This window comes from Haliotis asinina, chromosome 10 (genome assembly GCF_037392515.1).
Source record: "Haliotis asinina isolate JCU_RB_2024 chromosome 10, JCU_Hal_asi_v2, whole genome shotgun sequence".
NCBI lineage: Eukaryota > Metazoa > Mollusca > Gastropoda > Lepetellida > Haliotidae > Haliotis > Haliotis asinina.
The window spans coordinates 23513342-23531845 of record NC_090289.1 but is presented as its reverse complement, the minus strand read 5'-3'; the positions used below and the strand labels follow the sequence as shown (position 1 = coordinate 23531845).

At 41.6% G+C, this 18504-nt stretch overlaps 1 protein-coding gene across 1 annotated transcript; it reads left to right on the top strand.

Annotated features, from left to right (window-relative positions):
- The first annotated feature begins 744 nt into the window (after positions 1-744).
- LOC137298168 (uncharacterized) lies at positions 745-18491 on the top strand. The gene is made up of 5 exons (XM_067830314.1): positions 745-867; positions 10859-11324; positions 12300-12383; positions 14291-14317; positions 14487-18491. The coding sequence occupies exons 2-5, from the start codon at positions 10901-10903 to the stop codon at positions 17522-17524; spliced, it is 3573 nt and encodes a 1190-aa protein (XP_067686415.1). The 5' UTR covers positions 745-867; positions 10859-10900; the 3' UTR covers positions 17525-18491.
- Positions 18492-18504: the final 13 nt, after the last annotated feature.

Genomic DNA, 18504 nt, shown 5'->3' with positions numbered 1-18504 from the left:
AATGGGCAAAATGCATCGAGGTTCAGGGAGACTATTTTGAAAAATAAAACCAATATCACAACCATTGTGTTCTGTTTTATATCGAGTTCTATGAACATATTGACTTCCCCTCGTACATGACAGCTTCAGAATCCATGGTCAAGTTGTCAAATATAACCAAACAGGAAGCCACCGGCAATAGTTACAATATTGACGTCTTATCACGTGATACCGCCTCTGCTCATTTAACTGTCGGGTGTTTCCGTAGCAAGCGGAAATCCCAGGTCGTTTTTCACGTTTTCATTGCGATTTTACAAACTTTTTGTTAGACATTTTGATACGGAAAGTGATCTTTAGAATGCGTTTTTTCAATATATAAATAATAATTTTACGTTTAAACTTCACGCCCAGATGTGATTTAGTGGACATTCAGAGCAATTTCACATTCACAGTCATTTCATCAGTTCCCTTATTTTTTGTCGGTAGTGTACAAAGCTGCAGTACTTGTAAGGGAACCTTCATATACTCCGGAAAGGCGATGATAAGCCTTACCACTGAGCCAGGATCCCTCTCTGTTGCATTTTTGTCTTAATCTGTGAAACATAATAATTTTGTTGCACTTATATCCTCGTATTATGGGCTTTCGGACGGATGTGTATTATTAGTGAATAGCGATTATATCATTTCACACCAGTTAGCTATACTACTACTTCTCATAATTCTCTATGGGTGTACTGAGTGCGCGATTCGGTAACAAAGAACGACAACTCTGATCGCCCGTGGTGTCGCTTTGCACATTGTTGATGCTTGTCTTCGTGGTCCTTAGAAATCAACGCTTCTTCATCGAGTGTTACAAGATGTGGAGCTCTTTTAATGGTGACAGTATAGGTAGATAGCATAGCGCTCTCTGTGAAATTATACAGAACATCCTTCGAGACCCCATTATGGCATGTAATTATAATCTCTGATCTATCTCAGTAACTGGTCACGTTCTGCGCCTGAATTTGTCCAGGAACTACATTTTTTCCACTGTTGCGTGTCAAGTTTATCGTCCCCCCTTCGGCCAAGGCACACATCAGTGACACCTGTATAATCAGCGCCCAATATAATTAGTAAAAGTTTGGATAACTTGGTATTCATAAGAAATTTGTGAACTTCTGTGAATTTCCTTTTTCCGGAAAATAACTTTTCCGATTGGGAAATCCCATTCTATTTATAACCTTTGAAACACGATATGATAGAATTTGTGATATTAATCATTCCCTGTGTGATATGTGATCATGGACTTTTGGGGAGTCATTTCCTGCTTTCATGGTCCAGAAAAGAGCAAGAGCATAAACATACTTTGATGTCAATCTTGCTTTTGATTGGCAACAATATATGTGTGACAGTGCAATATGTTTTGTTTAATCCCACATGAATACAAAATTTACAAACATTTGTGCTATGTGAGGCGAATGTTAAGTAATTTGTGATACATCCTTAGACAAAGAAATTATGACCAAACGAAAATCTGAAATATTAAATGTCACATGCAATCAAAAAACAAACACAATTAAAACACAATTATCACTTATTCATGACATATAATATGCATTGCTGATTGTGAAAAAACAAATAAAGAACATTATCAGGGTACAATTGCGAGTCAAAAGTGCAATATTTTGTACTTGGGCTTACATGCCTCAAAAAGAAGCGCCCGGAAGACCAAGCCTGGTCGGAGCGGGCGGGTGTGCACTCAAGTGTACAAAGACTTTTCATTGGCTGGGTCATTTGCCGTTACCCTGAGGGCTCGTTGTGTGTGAGATGATCTGTTTGATTGGCAGTTTAGAAGTATGGTGAGCAATAAGAAAGTTTGTTTTTTTATGGATAACAACTTCTTTTATAGTATGTGATGCGTCACTTCGCTATTGATTAATATACCATTGTCATGCAAGAGTGATAACAATATAAGAATCCATGATGAAACATTGCATCATATAGAATAGAAGACGTTGTTATCCATAAATAGTGTATATAGAGATGTTGAGTTTTGTGAATACATGCCCTCTGCATTTATGTTCGATCCATCTCAAAAAATGCTGATGGTGAACAAAGCAGAACTTGAAACTGATAATCTGCGGCCTGTCTGTGTAATTACATAATGTGACAGAGGCAGAACCCAGGTGCACGAGCCATAAATCAATGTGTTTTGTTTGTGGTGTACAGCCAGAAAGGTGTTAAGTTCAAATTGCATGTGGTCAGTGACTGAAATTGTGTACTGCATACTGTCATCAGCAGACAGGCTGACACATAGGTGTCAATAAAACAGATGTTGACTTTTGTCTGTGACAGAGACTACTTATCACAATTAGCATGTCTTCTATGTTTCCATCAACATGAATTAAGACATATCAGTTTTTAAGCTGAGCAATTTGATCATGTTGATAGCAATGAAATTAGTATTTCTCATGCTACACTTTCTTGAAAACTTGGGACCAGTGCATTTTTATTACTGCAGACCCAAGATCTGAAGAACCATATCTAAATATTCTCCAACTTCAACCGCAGCTATAATCACTTGCTGTTTTTATACCAGTCGGTTCAAGCCATGTGAACCTATCACTGCACATGCGCTATGGGTGCAGCACAGCACTGGGTGAAAATTAGTGAATTCCTTTGAACTCCGATTTCACAGGCTTTTTTCAATAGCATTATTTTTCAACTTCATAACTTGAATTTGCATGTTAGAAAATATGTTACTGTAAGTCCACACCAAAACTAATCAGAATCTGCAAAGCTGTGTTTTGCATTGCATGTGACCTTTAATTAGCAACATGTACATGTATTTTTAAGTTTAAAAAAATACACACAAAACTTTCAATATTAATAAATGTATATAACCACTGTTTACTTAAATGTATCTGGAGTACATATCAATAGATACAGATCTGAAATATTAATAGAATCATACAATTTAAACGAACATATGGTCTCTGATAGAATACAACTATACAGACATGAACTATCATGAACAATACCGACATTATCTAGCTACCACAGTTGTAAACTGTTTTCAAAAATATGTCCCATTGTAAATGACATGGTCAAATATATACCCTTGGCAAATGTATTGGTGTACAGGGCCAGCTGTAAAAAAAGTTGTAAGCCTGCCATGAAAGTAGCAAGCAGTAGGCCACCAAGCAGATGCTCCTTGATACACTGAAAGACCCTCTCTTGCATCAGTGCTTCTACATATAGATCCTCTTACATCAGTGCTTCTACATATAGATCCTCTTACATCAGTGCTTCTACATACAGATCCTCTTACATCAGTGCTTCTACATACAGATCCTCTTACATCAGTGCTTCTACATACAGATCCTCTTACATCAGTGCTTCTACATACAGATCCTCTTGCATCAGTGCTTCTACATACAGATCCTCTTACATCAGTGCTTCTACATACAGATCCTCTTACATCAGTGCTTCTACATACAGATCCTCTTACATCAGTGCTTCTACATACAGATCCTCTTACATCAGTGCTTCTACATACAGATCCTCTTACATCAGTGCTTCTACATATAGATCCTCTTACATCAGTGCTTTCACATCTACATGTACATCCTTCCTGTGCTTTGCTTTCTGGCATCATTGTTTTCACATCTTATTTCTTCCTAGAGTCTGTGGTAGGACAATAAGCCTACAAGGACATAACACCCCCAGACAAAACACCCCCAGGCTAAATGCTCCCACACCTAGGCTAGGACAAATGTTCCTCAGTGAAGATATCTAACAGAATACCAACAAATCTTTGTTGCAGCACATGAATTGTTTCTCACATTAATATAATGTAATATAATATAATAGCTGGCAATAGCACAAGGTTTACAAACGTAAATCACCAAGCACATAATGCTGTTGTGCAGTTGATACTACTTGTACCACAGTTCATACCAGTGTAATATTGTGTCCACTACCAGTTAGAAACCTTGGCAATGACTTGTCACCACTGTTGAAGTGTGAGCACAGACTTAGCATTTTGTCTGTTTGCACTGGTCGAACCCCCTTGGTGTCCTGCGAAACAGCAAGGTGCATAGTCTTGCTGAAATCCTTCGATTGCTGCTCTTTTGTTTTGTTAACTGAGAAGGTGGGGGTGTTTTTCATAGGTGAAGTGATGATAGATTTGTGCCATTTTGATCTGTTAGTATTTAGGTTTGAATGGTACTTGGCTGGAGTAATGTGTTTTTTTATGATTTGTTTTATTTCTGACATTGAGGTGTGGAGAGGTTGGTGAGGGGTGAGGTGTAGAGGGTCTTGGTGCAGAGTCTGCTGTGTTTCCATTGGTGTCAGTGTGGCCTGGTACCCACAGAAATGTGACGGTTTTATTTGAGAGACTTAGAGAACGTACTTGTTGGATGATATTGTAAATGATGTCGTTTCAAGATTTGGAGTGCATGCATCTTCTTTATGGCACTAAGCGACTCAGTTATTATTAAGAAATTTGTTTGTTTGAGGGTAAAATTAAGTAGAATGCAGACGAAATGGCTGTAAGTTCTGCTGTGGTGTGTGTCATGGAAGTTTCTTGTGAAAGGGACGGAGAGGAGAAACTGTTGTGCCTAGGCCATTGATGTTGTTTGTGTTTATCGATGCAGTGTTGTAAATGTGTGTGTTGTCGGGGTAGGTATGCTTTATGTGTGTGTGGTGGGGGTAGGTATGCTTTATGTGTGTGTGGTGGGGGTAGGTATGCTTTATGTGTGTGTGGTGGGGGTAGGTATGCTTTATGTGTGTGTTGTCGGGGTAGGTATGCTTTATGTGTGTGTGGTGGTGGTAGGTATGCTTTATGTGTGTGTGTGGTGGGGGTAGGTATGCTTTATGTGTGTGTGGTGGGGGTAGGTATGCTTTATGTGTGTGTGGTGGTGGTAGGTATACTTTATGTGTGTGTGGTGGTGGTAGGTATGCTTTATGTGTGTGTGTGGTGGGGGTAGGTATGCTTTATGTGTGTGTTGTCGGGGTAGGTATGCTTTATGTGTGTGTGGTGGGGGTAGGTATGCTTTATGTGTGTGTTGTTGGGGTAGGTATGCTTTATGTGTGTGTGGTGGGGGTCGGTGTGCTTTATGTGTGTGTGGTGGGGGTCGGTGTGCTTTATGTGTGTGTTGTCGGGGTCGGTATGCTTTATGTGTGTGTGATGGGGGTAGGTATGCTTTATGTGTGTGTTGTCGGGGTAGGTATGCTTTATGTGTGTGGTGGGGGTAGGTATGCTTTATGTGTGTGTGGTCGGGGTAGGTATGCTTTGTGTGTGTTGTCGGGGTAGGTATGCTTTATGTGTGTGTGGTGGGGGTAGGTATGCTTTATGTGTGTGTGGTGGGGGTAGGTATGCTTTATGTGTGTGTGGTGGGGGTAGGTATGCTTTATGTGTGTGTGGTGGGGGTAGGTATGCTTTATGTGTGTGTGGTGGGGGTAGGTATGCTTTATGTGTGTGTGGTGGGGGTAGGTTTCCTTTATGTGTGTGTGGTGGGGGTAGGTATGCTTTATGTGTGTGTGGTGGGGGTCGGTGTGCTTTATGTGTGTGTGGTGGGGGTAGGTATGCTTTATGTGTGTGTGGTGGGGGTAGGTTTGCTTTATGTGTGGGTGGTGGGGGTAGGTATGCTTTATGTGTGTGTGGTGGGGGTAGGTATGCTTTATGTGTGTGTGGTGGGGGTTGGTATGCTTTATGTGTGTGTTGTTGGGGTAGGTATGCTTTATGTGTGTGTGGTGGGGGTAGGTATGCTTTATGTGTGTGTGGTGGGGGTAGGTATGCTTTATGTGTGTGTGGTGGGGGTAGGTATGCTTTATGTGTGTGTGGTGGGGGTAGGTATGCTTTATGTGTGTGTGGTGGGGTAGGTATGCTTTATGTGTGTGTGGTGGGGGTAGGTATGCTTTATGTGTGTGTTGTCGGGGTAGGTATGCTTTATGTGTGTGTGGTGGTGGTAGGTATGCTTTATGTGTGTGTTGTTGGGGTAGGTATGCTTTATGTGTGTGTGATGGGGGTAGGTATGCTTTATGTGTGTGTGATGGGGGTAGGTATGCTTTATGTGTGTGTGGTGGGGGTAGGTATGCTTTATGTGTGTGTGGTGGGGGTAGGTATGCTTTATGTGTGTGTTGTGGGGGTAGGTATGCTTTATGTGTGTGGTGGGGGTAGGTATGCTTTATGTGTGTGTGGTGGGGGTAGGTATGCTTTATGTGTGTGTGGTGGGGGTAGGTATGCTTTATGTGTGTGTGGTGGGGATAGGTATGCTTTATGTGTGTGTTGTTGGGGTAGGTATGCTTTATGTGTGTGTGGTGGGGGTAGGTTTGCTTTATGTGTGTGTGGTGGGGGTAGGTATGCTTTATGTGTGTGTGTGGTGGGGATAGGTATGCTTTATGTGTGTGTGGTGGGGGTAGGTATGCTTTATGTGTGTGTGGTGGGGGTAGGTATGCTTTATGTGTGTGTGGTGGGGGTAGGTATGCTTTATGTGTGTGTGGTGGGGATAGGTATGCTTTATGTGTGTGTTGTTGGGGTAGGTATGCTTTATGTGTGTGTGGTGGGGGTAGGTATGCTTTATGTTTGTGTGGTGGGGATAGGTATGCTTTATGTGTGTGTTGTTGGGGTAGGTATGCTTTATGTGTGTGGTGGGGGTAGGTATGCTTTATGTGTGTGTGGTGAGGGTAGGTATGCTTTATGTGTGTGTGGTGGGGGTAGGTATGCTTTATGTGTGTGTGGTGGGGGTAGGTATGCTTTATGTGTGTGTGGTGGGGGTAGGTATGCTTTATGTGTGTGTTGTGGGGGTAGGTATGCTTTATGTGTGTGGTGGGGGTAGGTATGCTTTATGTGTGTGTGGTGGGGGTAGGTATGCTTTATGTGTGTGTGGTGGGGGTAGGTATGCTTTATGTGTGTGTGGTGGGGGTAGGTATGCTTTATGTGTGTGGTGGGGGTAGGTATGCTTTATGTGTGTGTGGTGGGGGTAGGTATGCTTTATGTGTGTGTGGTGGTGGTAGGTATGCTTTATGTGTGTGTTGTTGGGGTATGTATGCTTTATGTGTGTGTGGTGGGGGTAGGTATGCTTTATGTCTGTGTTGTTGGGGTAGGTATGCTTTATGTGTGTGTGATGGGGGTAGGTATGCTTTATGTGTGTGTGGTGGGGGTAGGTATGCTTTATGTGTGTGTGGTGGGGGTAGGTATGCTTTATGTGTGTGTTGTGGGGGTAGGTATGCTTTATGTGTGTGGTGGGGGTAGGTATGCTTTATGTGTGTGTGGTGGGGGTAGGTATGCTTTATGTGTGTGTGATGGGGGTAGGTATGCTTTATGTGTGTGTGGTGGGGATAGGTATGCTTTATGTGTGTGTTGTTGGGGTAGGTATGCTTTATGTGTGTGTGGTGGGGGTAGGTTTGCTTTATGTGTGTGTGGTGGGGGTAGGTATGCTTTATGTGTGTGTGTGGTGGGGATAGGTATGCTTTATGTGTGTGTGGTGGGGGTAGGTATGCTTTATGTGTGTGTGGTGGGGGTAGGTATGCTTTATGTGTGTGTGGTGGGGGTAGGTATGCTTTATGTGTGTGTGGTGGGGATAGGTATGCTTTATGTGTGTGTTGTTGGGGTAGGTATGCTTTATGTGTGTGTGGTGGGGGTAGGTATGCTTTATGTGTGTGTGGTGGGGATAGGTATGCTTTATGTGTGTGTTGTTGGGGTAGGTATGCTTTATGTGTGTGGTGGGGGTAGGTATGCTTTATGTGTGTGTGGTGAGGGTAGGTATGCTTTATGTGTGTGTGGTGGGGGTAGGTATGCTTTATGTGTGTGTGGTGGGGGTAGGTATGCTTTATGTGTGTGTGGTGGGGGTAGGTATGCTTTATGTGTGTGTTGTGGGGGTAGGTATGCTTTATGTGTGTGGTGGGGGTAGGTATGCTTTATGTGTGTGTGGTGGGGGTAGGTATGCTTTATGTGTGTGTGGTGGGGGTAGGTATGCTTTATGTGTGTGTGGTGGGGGTAGGTATGCTTTATGTGTGTGGTGGGGGTAGGTATGCTTTATGTGTGTGTGGTGGTGGTAGGTATGCTTTATGTGTGTGTGGTGGGGGTAGGTATGCTTTATGTCTGTGTTGTTGGGGTAGGTATGCTTTATGTGTGTGTGGTGGGGGTAGGTATGCTTTATGTGTGTGTGGTGGGGGTAGGTATGCTTTATGTGTGTGTGGTGGGGGTAGGTATGCTTTATGTGTGTTGTGGTGTTAGGTATGCTTTATGTGTGTGGTGGGGATAGGTATGCTTTATGTGTGTGTGGTGGGGGTAGGTATGCTTTATGTGTGTGTGGTGGGGATAGGTATGCTTTATGTGTGTGTTGTTGGGGTAGGTATGCTTTATGTGTGTGTTGTTGGGGTAGGTTTGCTTTATGTGTGTGTGGTGGGGGTAGGTATGCTTTATGTGTGTGTGGTGGGGGTAGGTATGCTTTATGTGTGTGGTGGGGGTAGGTATGCTTTGTGTGTGGTGGGGGTAGGTATGCTTTATGTGTGTGTTGTTGGGGTAGGTGTGCTTTATGTGTGTGTGGTGGGGGTAGGTATGCTTTATGTGTGTGTTGTTGGGGTAGGTATGCTTTATGTGTGTGTGGTGGGGGTAGGTATGCTTTATGTGTGTGTTGTGGTGGTAGGTATGCTTTATGTGTGTGGTGGGGGTAGGTATGCTTTATGTGTGTGGTGGGGGTAGGTATGCTTTATGTGTGTGTTGTGGTGTTAGGTATGCTTTATGTGTGTGTTGTGGGGGTAGGTATGCTTTATGTGTGTGGTGGGGGTAGGTATGCTTTATGTGTGTGTGGTGGGGGTAGGTATGCTTTATGTGTGTGTTGTGGGGGTAGGTATGCTTTATGTGTGTGGTGGGGGTAGGTATGCTTTATGTGTGTGTGGTGGGGGTAGGTATGCTTTATGTGTGTGTTGTTGGGGTAGGTATGCTTTATGTGTGTGTGGTGGGGGTAGGTATGCTTTATGTGTGTGTGGTGGGGATAGGTATGCTTTATGTGTGTGTTTATTATACCAGTTTTGGTGGTAGTGTCTGTTTTTTTTGTCTAGTTGGTGGATGATAGGTGCTATGGTGATGTCAGTGTTTGGTATTGATTTGTCATGGATGTAACTTGCAATGGGAAGTGTGCGAGTGATTTTATTTAATTGATGCGCATGTTGCAAACTGGTGATATGACTTAAGTAGGGTGCTTTGTTTGGGTGTAATCTGAATTTTTATAATAGTATATTTTTTGGTGTTGTATTTTGTTTATATGAGTTTGAAGATGGGATTGTGTTGGGCCCCAGTCCATTACTTGAGTGCAAATTGATTTATTCTCTGTGTGATTGAAAGTATGCCTGTAAGGAGAAGAAGTGTGTTCAGGGAAGTACCCGTTCAAAACCCAAAGCCCAACTTAGGGCCTTTAGGGATGGAGTTTAGTTTTTGAAGATTGGTTGGGGAGAGGCAGTGGAGGACCGGAGCTGCATAGTCCATTTTAGACATTATTGGTGTTATATATATGTGTAGAAGGGTTTGTTTGTCAGCTCCCCAGTTTATGCCAGAAATAGCATGCATGAGGTTTAGATCGTTTTCACATCAGTTGACCAAATTATGAATGTGAGGAACCAATGTTATAATAAGGTGTTGGTTGAAAGTTACTCCTAGGAGTTTGGCTTGTCTTTGGAATGCAAATGATTGGTTATTATGTTGAAGTTTGGGTGTATGATTTTGCATATACTGAGATTTGAATAATATTCCGACATTTTTATTATCATTAATGTGGAAGCCCCATTTTTTGGCCCATTTTTGGGTGTGATTTAGAATTCTTTGGATTTTAGAAGATGCTTGGATAATGGATGTATGTGAGGTCCAGAAAGAAATATCATTGGTGAATTTAGCAGTTGCAATTTTAGGGGTGCTTTCAGGAAAAATGTCATTATTCATGAAGTTAAATAAAGTGGGGGATAAGATGCTCCCCTGGGATGGTCCATTTTCTAAAGGATAATGGTCCAAAACTTTGTCGTGAGATTTGACTTTTATGTGTCAGTTCTTAAGAAAGAGAATGAAATTTAGAATTGATTTGACATTGTTTTGAAGTTTTTGAATGAAGCTGTTGTGCCAAACCATGTATGCTTTACTGAAGTCTATAAAATGGCCATAGTGTATTGTTTTTGTGCTTCTGCTACCTTGACATCTTGTTCCAAATGTAAAATATGATCTAAAGTTGGTCTATTTGGAGTATTGTCGCACTGGTCCTTCTTGATGAGATTTTTGGTGATAATTTCATGTTTTAGCTGGTTGTTTATAATGGTTTCTAAAATTTTACAAAGGTGTGAGGTAAGTGATTCAGGGCGATGTGAGATATGGTCATTTTGGGGTTTCTCAGGTTTCAGAATAGATACACCTTGGCTGTACGTGACCTGAGGTCCAGATTGTGTAAAAGAGATGCAGTGTAAGGTTTTGCATGTTTGGTGGTAGTTTATTTAGTATGGTGTAACTGATGAGATCTTGGCCTGTGAGTGAGGCTGTGCTTTTGTTTCTAAGTGCAGATTTAAGTTCATGTATATGTATAATTGTATTGGTGTGTTTATGGGGAGATGGTAGTTGGGGGAGGTGGGGGTTGGGTGTGGTGTAGGGTTGGTTTTTAAGGTGTTTGGGAAGTTTGTAGTGTAATTAGTGGAGATGCTTGTGTTGGAGAGGTGTGCAGCAATAGTATTCACTCCATGTTTGTCTCTGGCTAGGTCTGGAAGCTTTGGTCAAGTGACTGAGTTAGAACTACCTGTTATGGTGTTAAATTGTTCCAGAGTGTCCTAGTATTCTTCTTGCCTAGTTTGAGGGTATTACAGAAATATTTCCAATCTATGAATTACTCATTACATTGTCTCTGACTTTAATTCACAGATTGATGGTTTAGGGGCAGCAGACACATAGTTTTTATGGAACATGTCGGGGGATAAGAAACCAAAGATGTGCCCAACCCCTGAAGCGGGTCCTTCGGTGGATGGGGAAGTGAGTACCCCTCTTGACAGCATCCCTCATATGGCAGGAGGACAAGAGCTGGGAACTATGCCTCATATGTCTGCTCATGATTATATTTCAAAAGACCCTCAAGGTCAACAACAGCAGCAGCACTTGTCAACTGTCAACCCAATGTCTCAGCAACAGTTTCTCCCATATCTTCACACACAGCCATCTGGTATGTTTCCCATGGCAACTGGACCACCACACTTTGATGGAAAAAGACAGACTGATAAAGGTGGTCATCCTGGCATGATGGCCACAGGGTATGATTGTACCCCATACCAGGGATATCAGCTTCACTCAGAAACATCTTCTCAACAACAGCTTAAGACCAGCGGTGCCCCAGGTAAGTTGTTTATTGCATGAGAGGACAAAATATATGCATATAGTATAGAGAATGTTGAGATTTCTTTTGTTTACATTATGAATCTATAGATGTATACTGATTGGAGGTCTAAAAACATTCAAGTCAACTTTGTGTGCAGACTCTTTCCATGTTGTCACAGTCCCTAGTGAAAAGTACACAACCCTGTGCACTTAAACAAAAAACCAGATGGGAGATAACCAGATGGTGGTGAATACAAACACCCAGCTGTGGTTGGTGGTGTTCTGAATAATCGATTTCATCAGTGATCAATCAATAGTAAATAATATCTGTGATCGATCATGATTGGTTAATATGTACCAACATTTATGTGCAGTGTAAGGCAGTCAGTTACGCTGTTTTCAATGTGATTTTCATTCATTTAATACTTCTATCATGTCATCCATCTCAGGTCCAGTAAGTCAATATTTCTTAATGATGGCAAGCATGTAAACACATAACATAAGGAGATGCCTGATTGGCTCACATGACTTAATGTGATTTGTAACAGCCAATGCCAAGACTGGTACTAGTCTTGTATTATATTGTTTCCTCTTTTACAAACATATCTGACTGGAAGTTAAACTCTAACTTTATGATTGATTATTAATCGATGATCGATCGTTTTGATAATTCAGTGAATTATCCTTGAAATTCAACCAATTGCCAACACAAGTTGCAGGTACAGCAAGGTGCAACAAACCTCGACAAAGTACTGTGACTATGTGTCCGAGTCTACCCAGCTCTGAATGGGTGCATTGTCAGGATGAGAAAGCCACATGAACTTGGTGTGCAGCAAGATGCTCCCCAAAGAGGGCGTTGAGACTGGTAATACAATATGCATTGGCATCCACTGCTTTAAGGAAAAATAGAGGGCTTAAGCAGCAGAGCTGGCTATCAGCGCTCTACCAATGTTAGTATTTATGTCTATATGTATAGTCTTTGGTTTTGTTACAGTGATGATTGTGCAACAACAACACTATTATAAAACAGCAAATTTTCATGAAGCTAAAGGTGTTCAAGGTCCAGTTTACCAAGACGGTAAGTTAACATCAGGTGAGCAAGTAGGCTTGACTTGGCTAAGGAGACAGTTAAGGAGCAGGTTGAGGCCCCTAGTTTCCATGGTAGTCAGTAGCCATCAGAGCCTTGTGTAGGCCAAGCACAGGTTGAGGCCCCTAGTTTCCATGGTAGTCAGTAGCCATCAGAGCCTTGTGTAGGCCAAGCACAGGTTGAGGCCCCTAGTTTCCATGGTAGTCAGTAGCCATCAGAGCCTTGTGTAGGCCAAGCACAGGTTGAGGCCCCTAGTTTCCATGGTAGTCAGTAGCCATCAGAGTCTTGTGTAGGCCAAGCACAGGTTGAGGCCCCTAGTTTCCATGGTAGTCAGTAGCCATCAGAGTCTTGTGTAGGCCAAGCACAGGTTGAGGCCCCTAGTTTCCATGGTAGTCAGTAGCCATCAGAGTCTTGTGTAGGCCAAGCACAGGTTGAGGCCCCTAGTTTCCATGGTAGTCAGTAGACATCAGAGTCTTGTGTAGGCCAAGCACAGGTTGAGGCCCCTAGTTTCCATGGTAGTCAGTAGCCATCACAGCCTTGTGTAGGCCAAGCACAGGTTGAGGCCCCTAGTTTCCATGGTAGTCAGTAGCCATCAGAGTCTTGTGTAGGCCAAGCACAGGTTGAGGCCCCTAGTTTCCATGGTAGTCAGTAGACATCAGAGTCTTGTGTAGGCCAAGCACAGGTTGAGGCCCCTAGTTTCTATGGTAGTCAGTAGCCATCAGAGCCTTGTGTAGGCCAAGCACAGGTTGCCATAGTTAACATAGCATTAAGTGAACTTCAGTCAAAAGCCCAGAAAAAGAGTGATATGTAAGAGAAGTCCTGGTCTGAGTTTCCAACATTGGATGTTAACTTTCAGACTTGAGAGAATGCAAGGCAGTAAGTAAGTGGGTGGTGAGAATAGAGCATGCTGAGGGAACCAAGGCACGGGGTAAACATCAAATGTTTTATTTTTCAGTACTATGTTTTCCAGAATAGTAAAAAGTGGTAGGTAAGCCGATAGGCAAGGCTTTAGTTAAAAGTATGTGTGTGTGTGCGTGTGTGGGTGGGTGGGTGTGGGTATCGGGTTTAATTTAATGCTGCTCTCAGCAATTTTCTAGCTATATGTTGGAGGTCTGTAAATAATCAAATGTGAACCACACAATCCAGTGTTTGTTGTAGTTACAAGGAGGAGAAAGGAGTACTGAAGATGGTGGACTAGGCTAGACTGTATTTTGGATGACACTTCCTCAGAAGTGTCAGAGAGACTGTGTGCTGGTGATTAGGTGCCTGACTCTGATAGTGTGGGTTCGAATCCTTAATGGGACTAGAATCTAGTGGTGCTTCGATTAATTGAAAAAATCGAAGATAGGCTGCAGTGACCAAGCAATCAATCACATTTTCATTGAACACAAACTCATTTCAGTAACTGAAAGGTCATTACTGAATATTTCAGGAAGTGTATTTTCAGGATATGTTAGTATTATAAATCATCACTTTATAGCAGCACAATGCGTCATGTTATATATATCTGCAATAAAAACCACAACTGGAAAATCCAAAAAAATTATGCTAACCAAATTCTTATTTTATGATTGTTTGTTGGTAATGAGGTAATCATCAGTTGTGAGATTTTAACCATTTCCCAACACTATTAGAATCTTTCTTTACTGAGAAAGTGTAATCCCCAGTGTATCATGCATTACATTCCTTCCAGTTATTCTGTCATGAGGCTCAAAACTTAACATTGCAAACTGGTATATTTTGTGTTAGAAATAAGGTTACATGGAGATTTTCAAGTTAGTCTGAATGATTAGTCTGAGACAAACATTTGTGTGTGATATATACAAAACTGGTGGACCAAAAAGACTGAATCTTCAGATAATCATACAGGAATATAATTTTTTTCTTCTCTTCATCAGGTGAATCGCCATTGAATAACATCAAAGGTGAGTTATATATGTTTTGACCTATAAACTATAGACAATTCTAGCCGGAATTTTATGATCACCAAAAAATAACTTATAGACTGGGATGGGACGTTGTTAGCTGTTAACTCTGTTTTGTAGTCTATATTTTAATTTTGTTACTTTATCATGATATTTCCCTTACTTTCAGAATCAACAAAAGCATTGATAAAGAGTCATGACATGTCCTCACAAGTATCAACATTTGTTGAGAGGTATGCCTTAAGGACAATGAAGAGACTCAATTATCATGGTTCTCTCTTTATCAAGGGACGACATGGCACTGGTAAAAGTAAGCTTGGACTACACCTGCTTTCAAAGCTCTCTAAGGAATCAAAAAGGACACCATTAGTTTTGACTTTAGCAGATGATTGGCACTTGATCCCGAAAACAGGACGGCACTCTGAAAAGATCCAAAGGAAATACCTTGTGATGATCGATGACATGTTTGGCTCCAGCAACTTTTCCAAAACTGTTCTTGATAAGTGGGAGAAGCTGTTCGACCTGATGTGGCCAACGGTTGAGTCAGGGCTAATATCTTTGATCGTCACATCACGAACAGATATTTTTTCAAAATGTCACTGTCGAGTAATGAAGTACAAACTGATGAAGAACATGATTATGTTAGATCTTGATGGAAAACATGCTCTACGCCCCACCGAGAAAAATAAGTTATTTTTGAAACACTGTAGCCGGCTGAATTTGAAAAAGGAGGATATACAGGAGATAGTTGACACAAAAACATGTGTTGGTTTTCCCAGATGTTGTGAACTGTTTGCCCGTAGAGTGAAGGACAAGAAGAGAACTTCAAACAGCTATGCATATGATTTCCTTACAACTGATGTCTCAATGCTGAGAGACAATGATCAACTTGGATACTTGGTGCTCCTGCTCATATTGATGAAAGGATGCCTTGATGCCAAGATGCTGGACAACCCACCAAAAGAACTGAAAAACCTCATTGAAGATCTTAGTGACACATGCATTTCACTGGAACAGATGCCTAATTGTAGGAGCATCAAGGATAAGGCAAATGAGCTTTCTGACACCTGTCTCAAGAAGAGCAGAAATATCTTTGAATTTGAACATACAGCAATTTCTGATGCTGTGTTCCTAGATGCTGCCCAGACACACCTGGCAATGTTCCTTGATAAGTGTTCTGTTGAAGTTCTAGTTAAGTTTGTCAGAGTTGGAAGATCAGACACAATATGTGATGAAGAAGATGAATCACTTGTGTACATTGATGATAACTTGCAGGAGGTTTTCATAGAAAGGGTTGTTGACATTCTTATGGATGACAGAGTTGAAATACTAAATCACCCATGTTTTAGCAACATGGAATTTGTGAAATCTATATTGGACAGTAATGATAGCAACTTTGTGCTTGCTACAAAAAACATTGGTGGTGGCTGTTGTTATTTTAATACCTTCAACCAAGAGATCATTAAAGATGTGACGGCAGATTCACTTGACATGATTGGTGAAACTTCCGACATCTTTCTGAAGGAAACACTTTTTGCCTATGAGTATCTTGTGTCATTCATCATCATGAAAGGGTTAGTGCAGTTTGCCAATACACTTCTGTTCAAACAAGGCCTGGTTGGCCTGTCAAGTGCCTTGTTAAATGAAGCACTGACCTGTTACATATACAACAACAACCACGAAGCAGTCTTGAAACTGTTGAGCAATGGAACACCAACATCTGCTGACAGCATCAAGGCTCTCTGTTGTGTTCCTCAGGCAGATGCACACATGGTGGACTTGGTGTTTGAAAAGACACAGTGGAGTGGCATACATAACTGGACACAGCTCTTGTCAGTGGCAATCAAGTTTGGGAATGTCAGAGTTACAAAACTGCTTGTGGATAAAATGAAATCCGAAGAATCTAACAAACATGCTTTTGCCAAAAGTTTGATCCAACTTCTTTACCAAACATCTGGGTTCATTCTACCAAATGAATGCAAAGCAATGTACATTAATGTCCTGGATCTCATGAATATTCTTCTGGATACAGAATGTTCATATGACAAAGACATTCTTCTGAGTTTGGCAGCCGGGCATGTCAATGTTGACATACTGAAACGCTTGCTGGAAGTCACCACAATCTGTCAGGATAAAGAAATGTTATTGTTGAAATATGCTACTATCTATGGCTCATTTCGGTGTCTAGAAGAGCTTCTAAACAAAACTGATACTATCAGGCTATATAGGCCTATTAGCAAACAGAAAGATACCCTTTTGCATTGTGCGGCTAGGTCAGCAGTTGACAGTCTCTTAAAGATCAAGCTATTGATGCAGTTAGACACGACAAAAGAAGGCCTTGGGGTAAATGTGACTGATGGACAAAATAACACTCCCCTTCATTTTGCAGCCTTACGGGGAAATGTTGAGTGTGTAGTGGAACTGTTAGATAATGGTGCTGATGTTACTTGTCTGAATGAGGCGGAGGTTACAGCCCTGCATTGTGCAGCGCTCTCCAACAGTCGTGAGTGCATGCAAGTCATCTGCCAGACAGGTCAGACACTCAGTAATGGGATGCCCTTATATGAGTTGTGCTTTCATGAACCAACCAGAGCCTACATTCAACATTACTTCGTCACACATTACAAAGATCTACAAACAGTGGTTAAGACTGTTAGTGATAGAGTAGTAATTGAAAATCTGAAGATCCTCCTGGCCAGTAAGGTGGACACACAGAGAACTAACAGCAATGGTGACACTTGTTTGGTTAATGCATGCAATGTCAACAATCTGGCAGTACTCAAGGTGCTATGCAAGAGGTCAGGGTGCTTTACGAAGACATCAACAGGAGGTAGTCTGCTTCATGCTGCAGCAGCTCATGGGGACCTAGAGATGGTGGAGTTCCTGTGTGAGAAAGGAGGAGATGTCAGGGAGACAGATGGTGAGGAACAAACGGTTGTGCATGCAGCAGCAGGCTCCAGTCTTGAAGCAGCAGAAAAGTTGTATTATCTCATTGAAGAGAAACGAGCACCTGTCCTAAACGTGGACAAGAGAGGACGTACAGCACTGTTCCCTGCTGCAGAGGTTGGGGACAGAGAGGTAGTGGAGTATCTGCTGGAGAAGAAAATAGACCCAAGAAAGCTTGACAAGTGTGGGAAGTCCGTGCTAAATGTCGCGTCTTCATCTGTTCATGATATAATAAGTAGGAATATAGAATGGTTGAGGTAGAATGAAGTCTGCAATAATTTAACCATCAAACTTGACTTGAGCAGCTTGTGAAATTCAGGAGAATATTTTGTGTGTGACAGAGGTGGCATAATGGCATGCAGAGAAATTTGTGAATTTTGGGGGGAATGTTAGCAGCTTTGTAATATAGTTGAACACTGTCAAAATGGTCTGAACATTACAATGAAACTACTCTAAGAGTCTGTGAGTTTTAGTTTCCTGCTGCTTTTAGCAATATTCCAGCAATATTACCGGGGAGGGGAGAACACCAGAAATGGGCTTCACGCATGGTACCCATGTACAAACCAAACCAAGGTCTTCCTGGGGACAAGTGATCACTTAAACCATTAAACCACTGCCTCACAAACCCTAAGATCATTCTAAGTATTTATTATGTACATTGTGAAGCGATAGAAAATGACTGATTTGAAAGTGTGTAGGTTTCTTTGTCGTTCATAAACAGTGGCACTATTATATATTAATTTCTTTATTTGGCAAAGCAAGATCACAAAAGAAACTTAATTTGTATTCTGTATTGCTTATGGATTTGTATTAAGATATACACAATATTTACTGGAATATTACCGGATTACATAATCTCAAAATGTCTAGTCACTTCATTTTGGGCCATTCCAGTCTCCAGTATACCCACGGCGCCGAGACGCTGATATTCTGTCCACCATGACTTGAGGTACGGGCAGTTCAGGTTGAAATCAGTACGGTATATGGTCTCTGTTGAAATTAACGTCCATCAGAGGCTTAAACATAATTCGCCGTTCTTCAATTTTCAATGTCAAGTGTGTGAACTCTAGGTGTCGATAAACATGCAAAAAGCATAATGTACACTAGGGGCACGTGCCACCCCCGATACATGATGATCAGTTGCAACAAATTTCACGCAAAGCGCTTTGCTACATGTTTATTTATGGTTAATATTTTGCCTTTTCAAATAATACAATATTACTCTACGTGTTTTTCGTTAG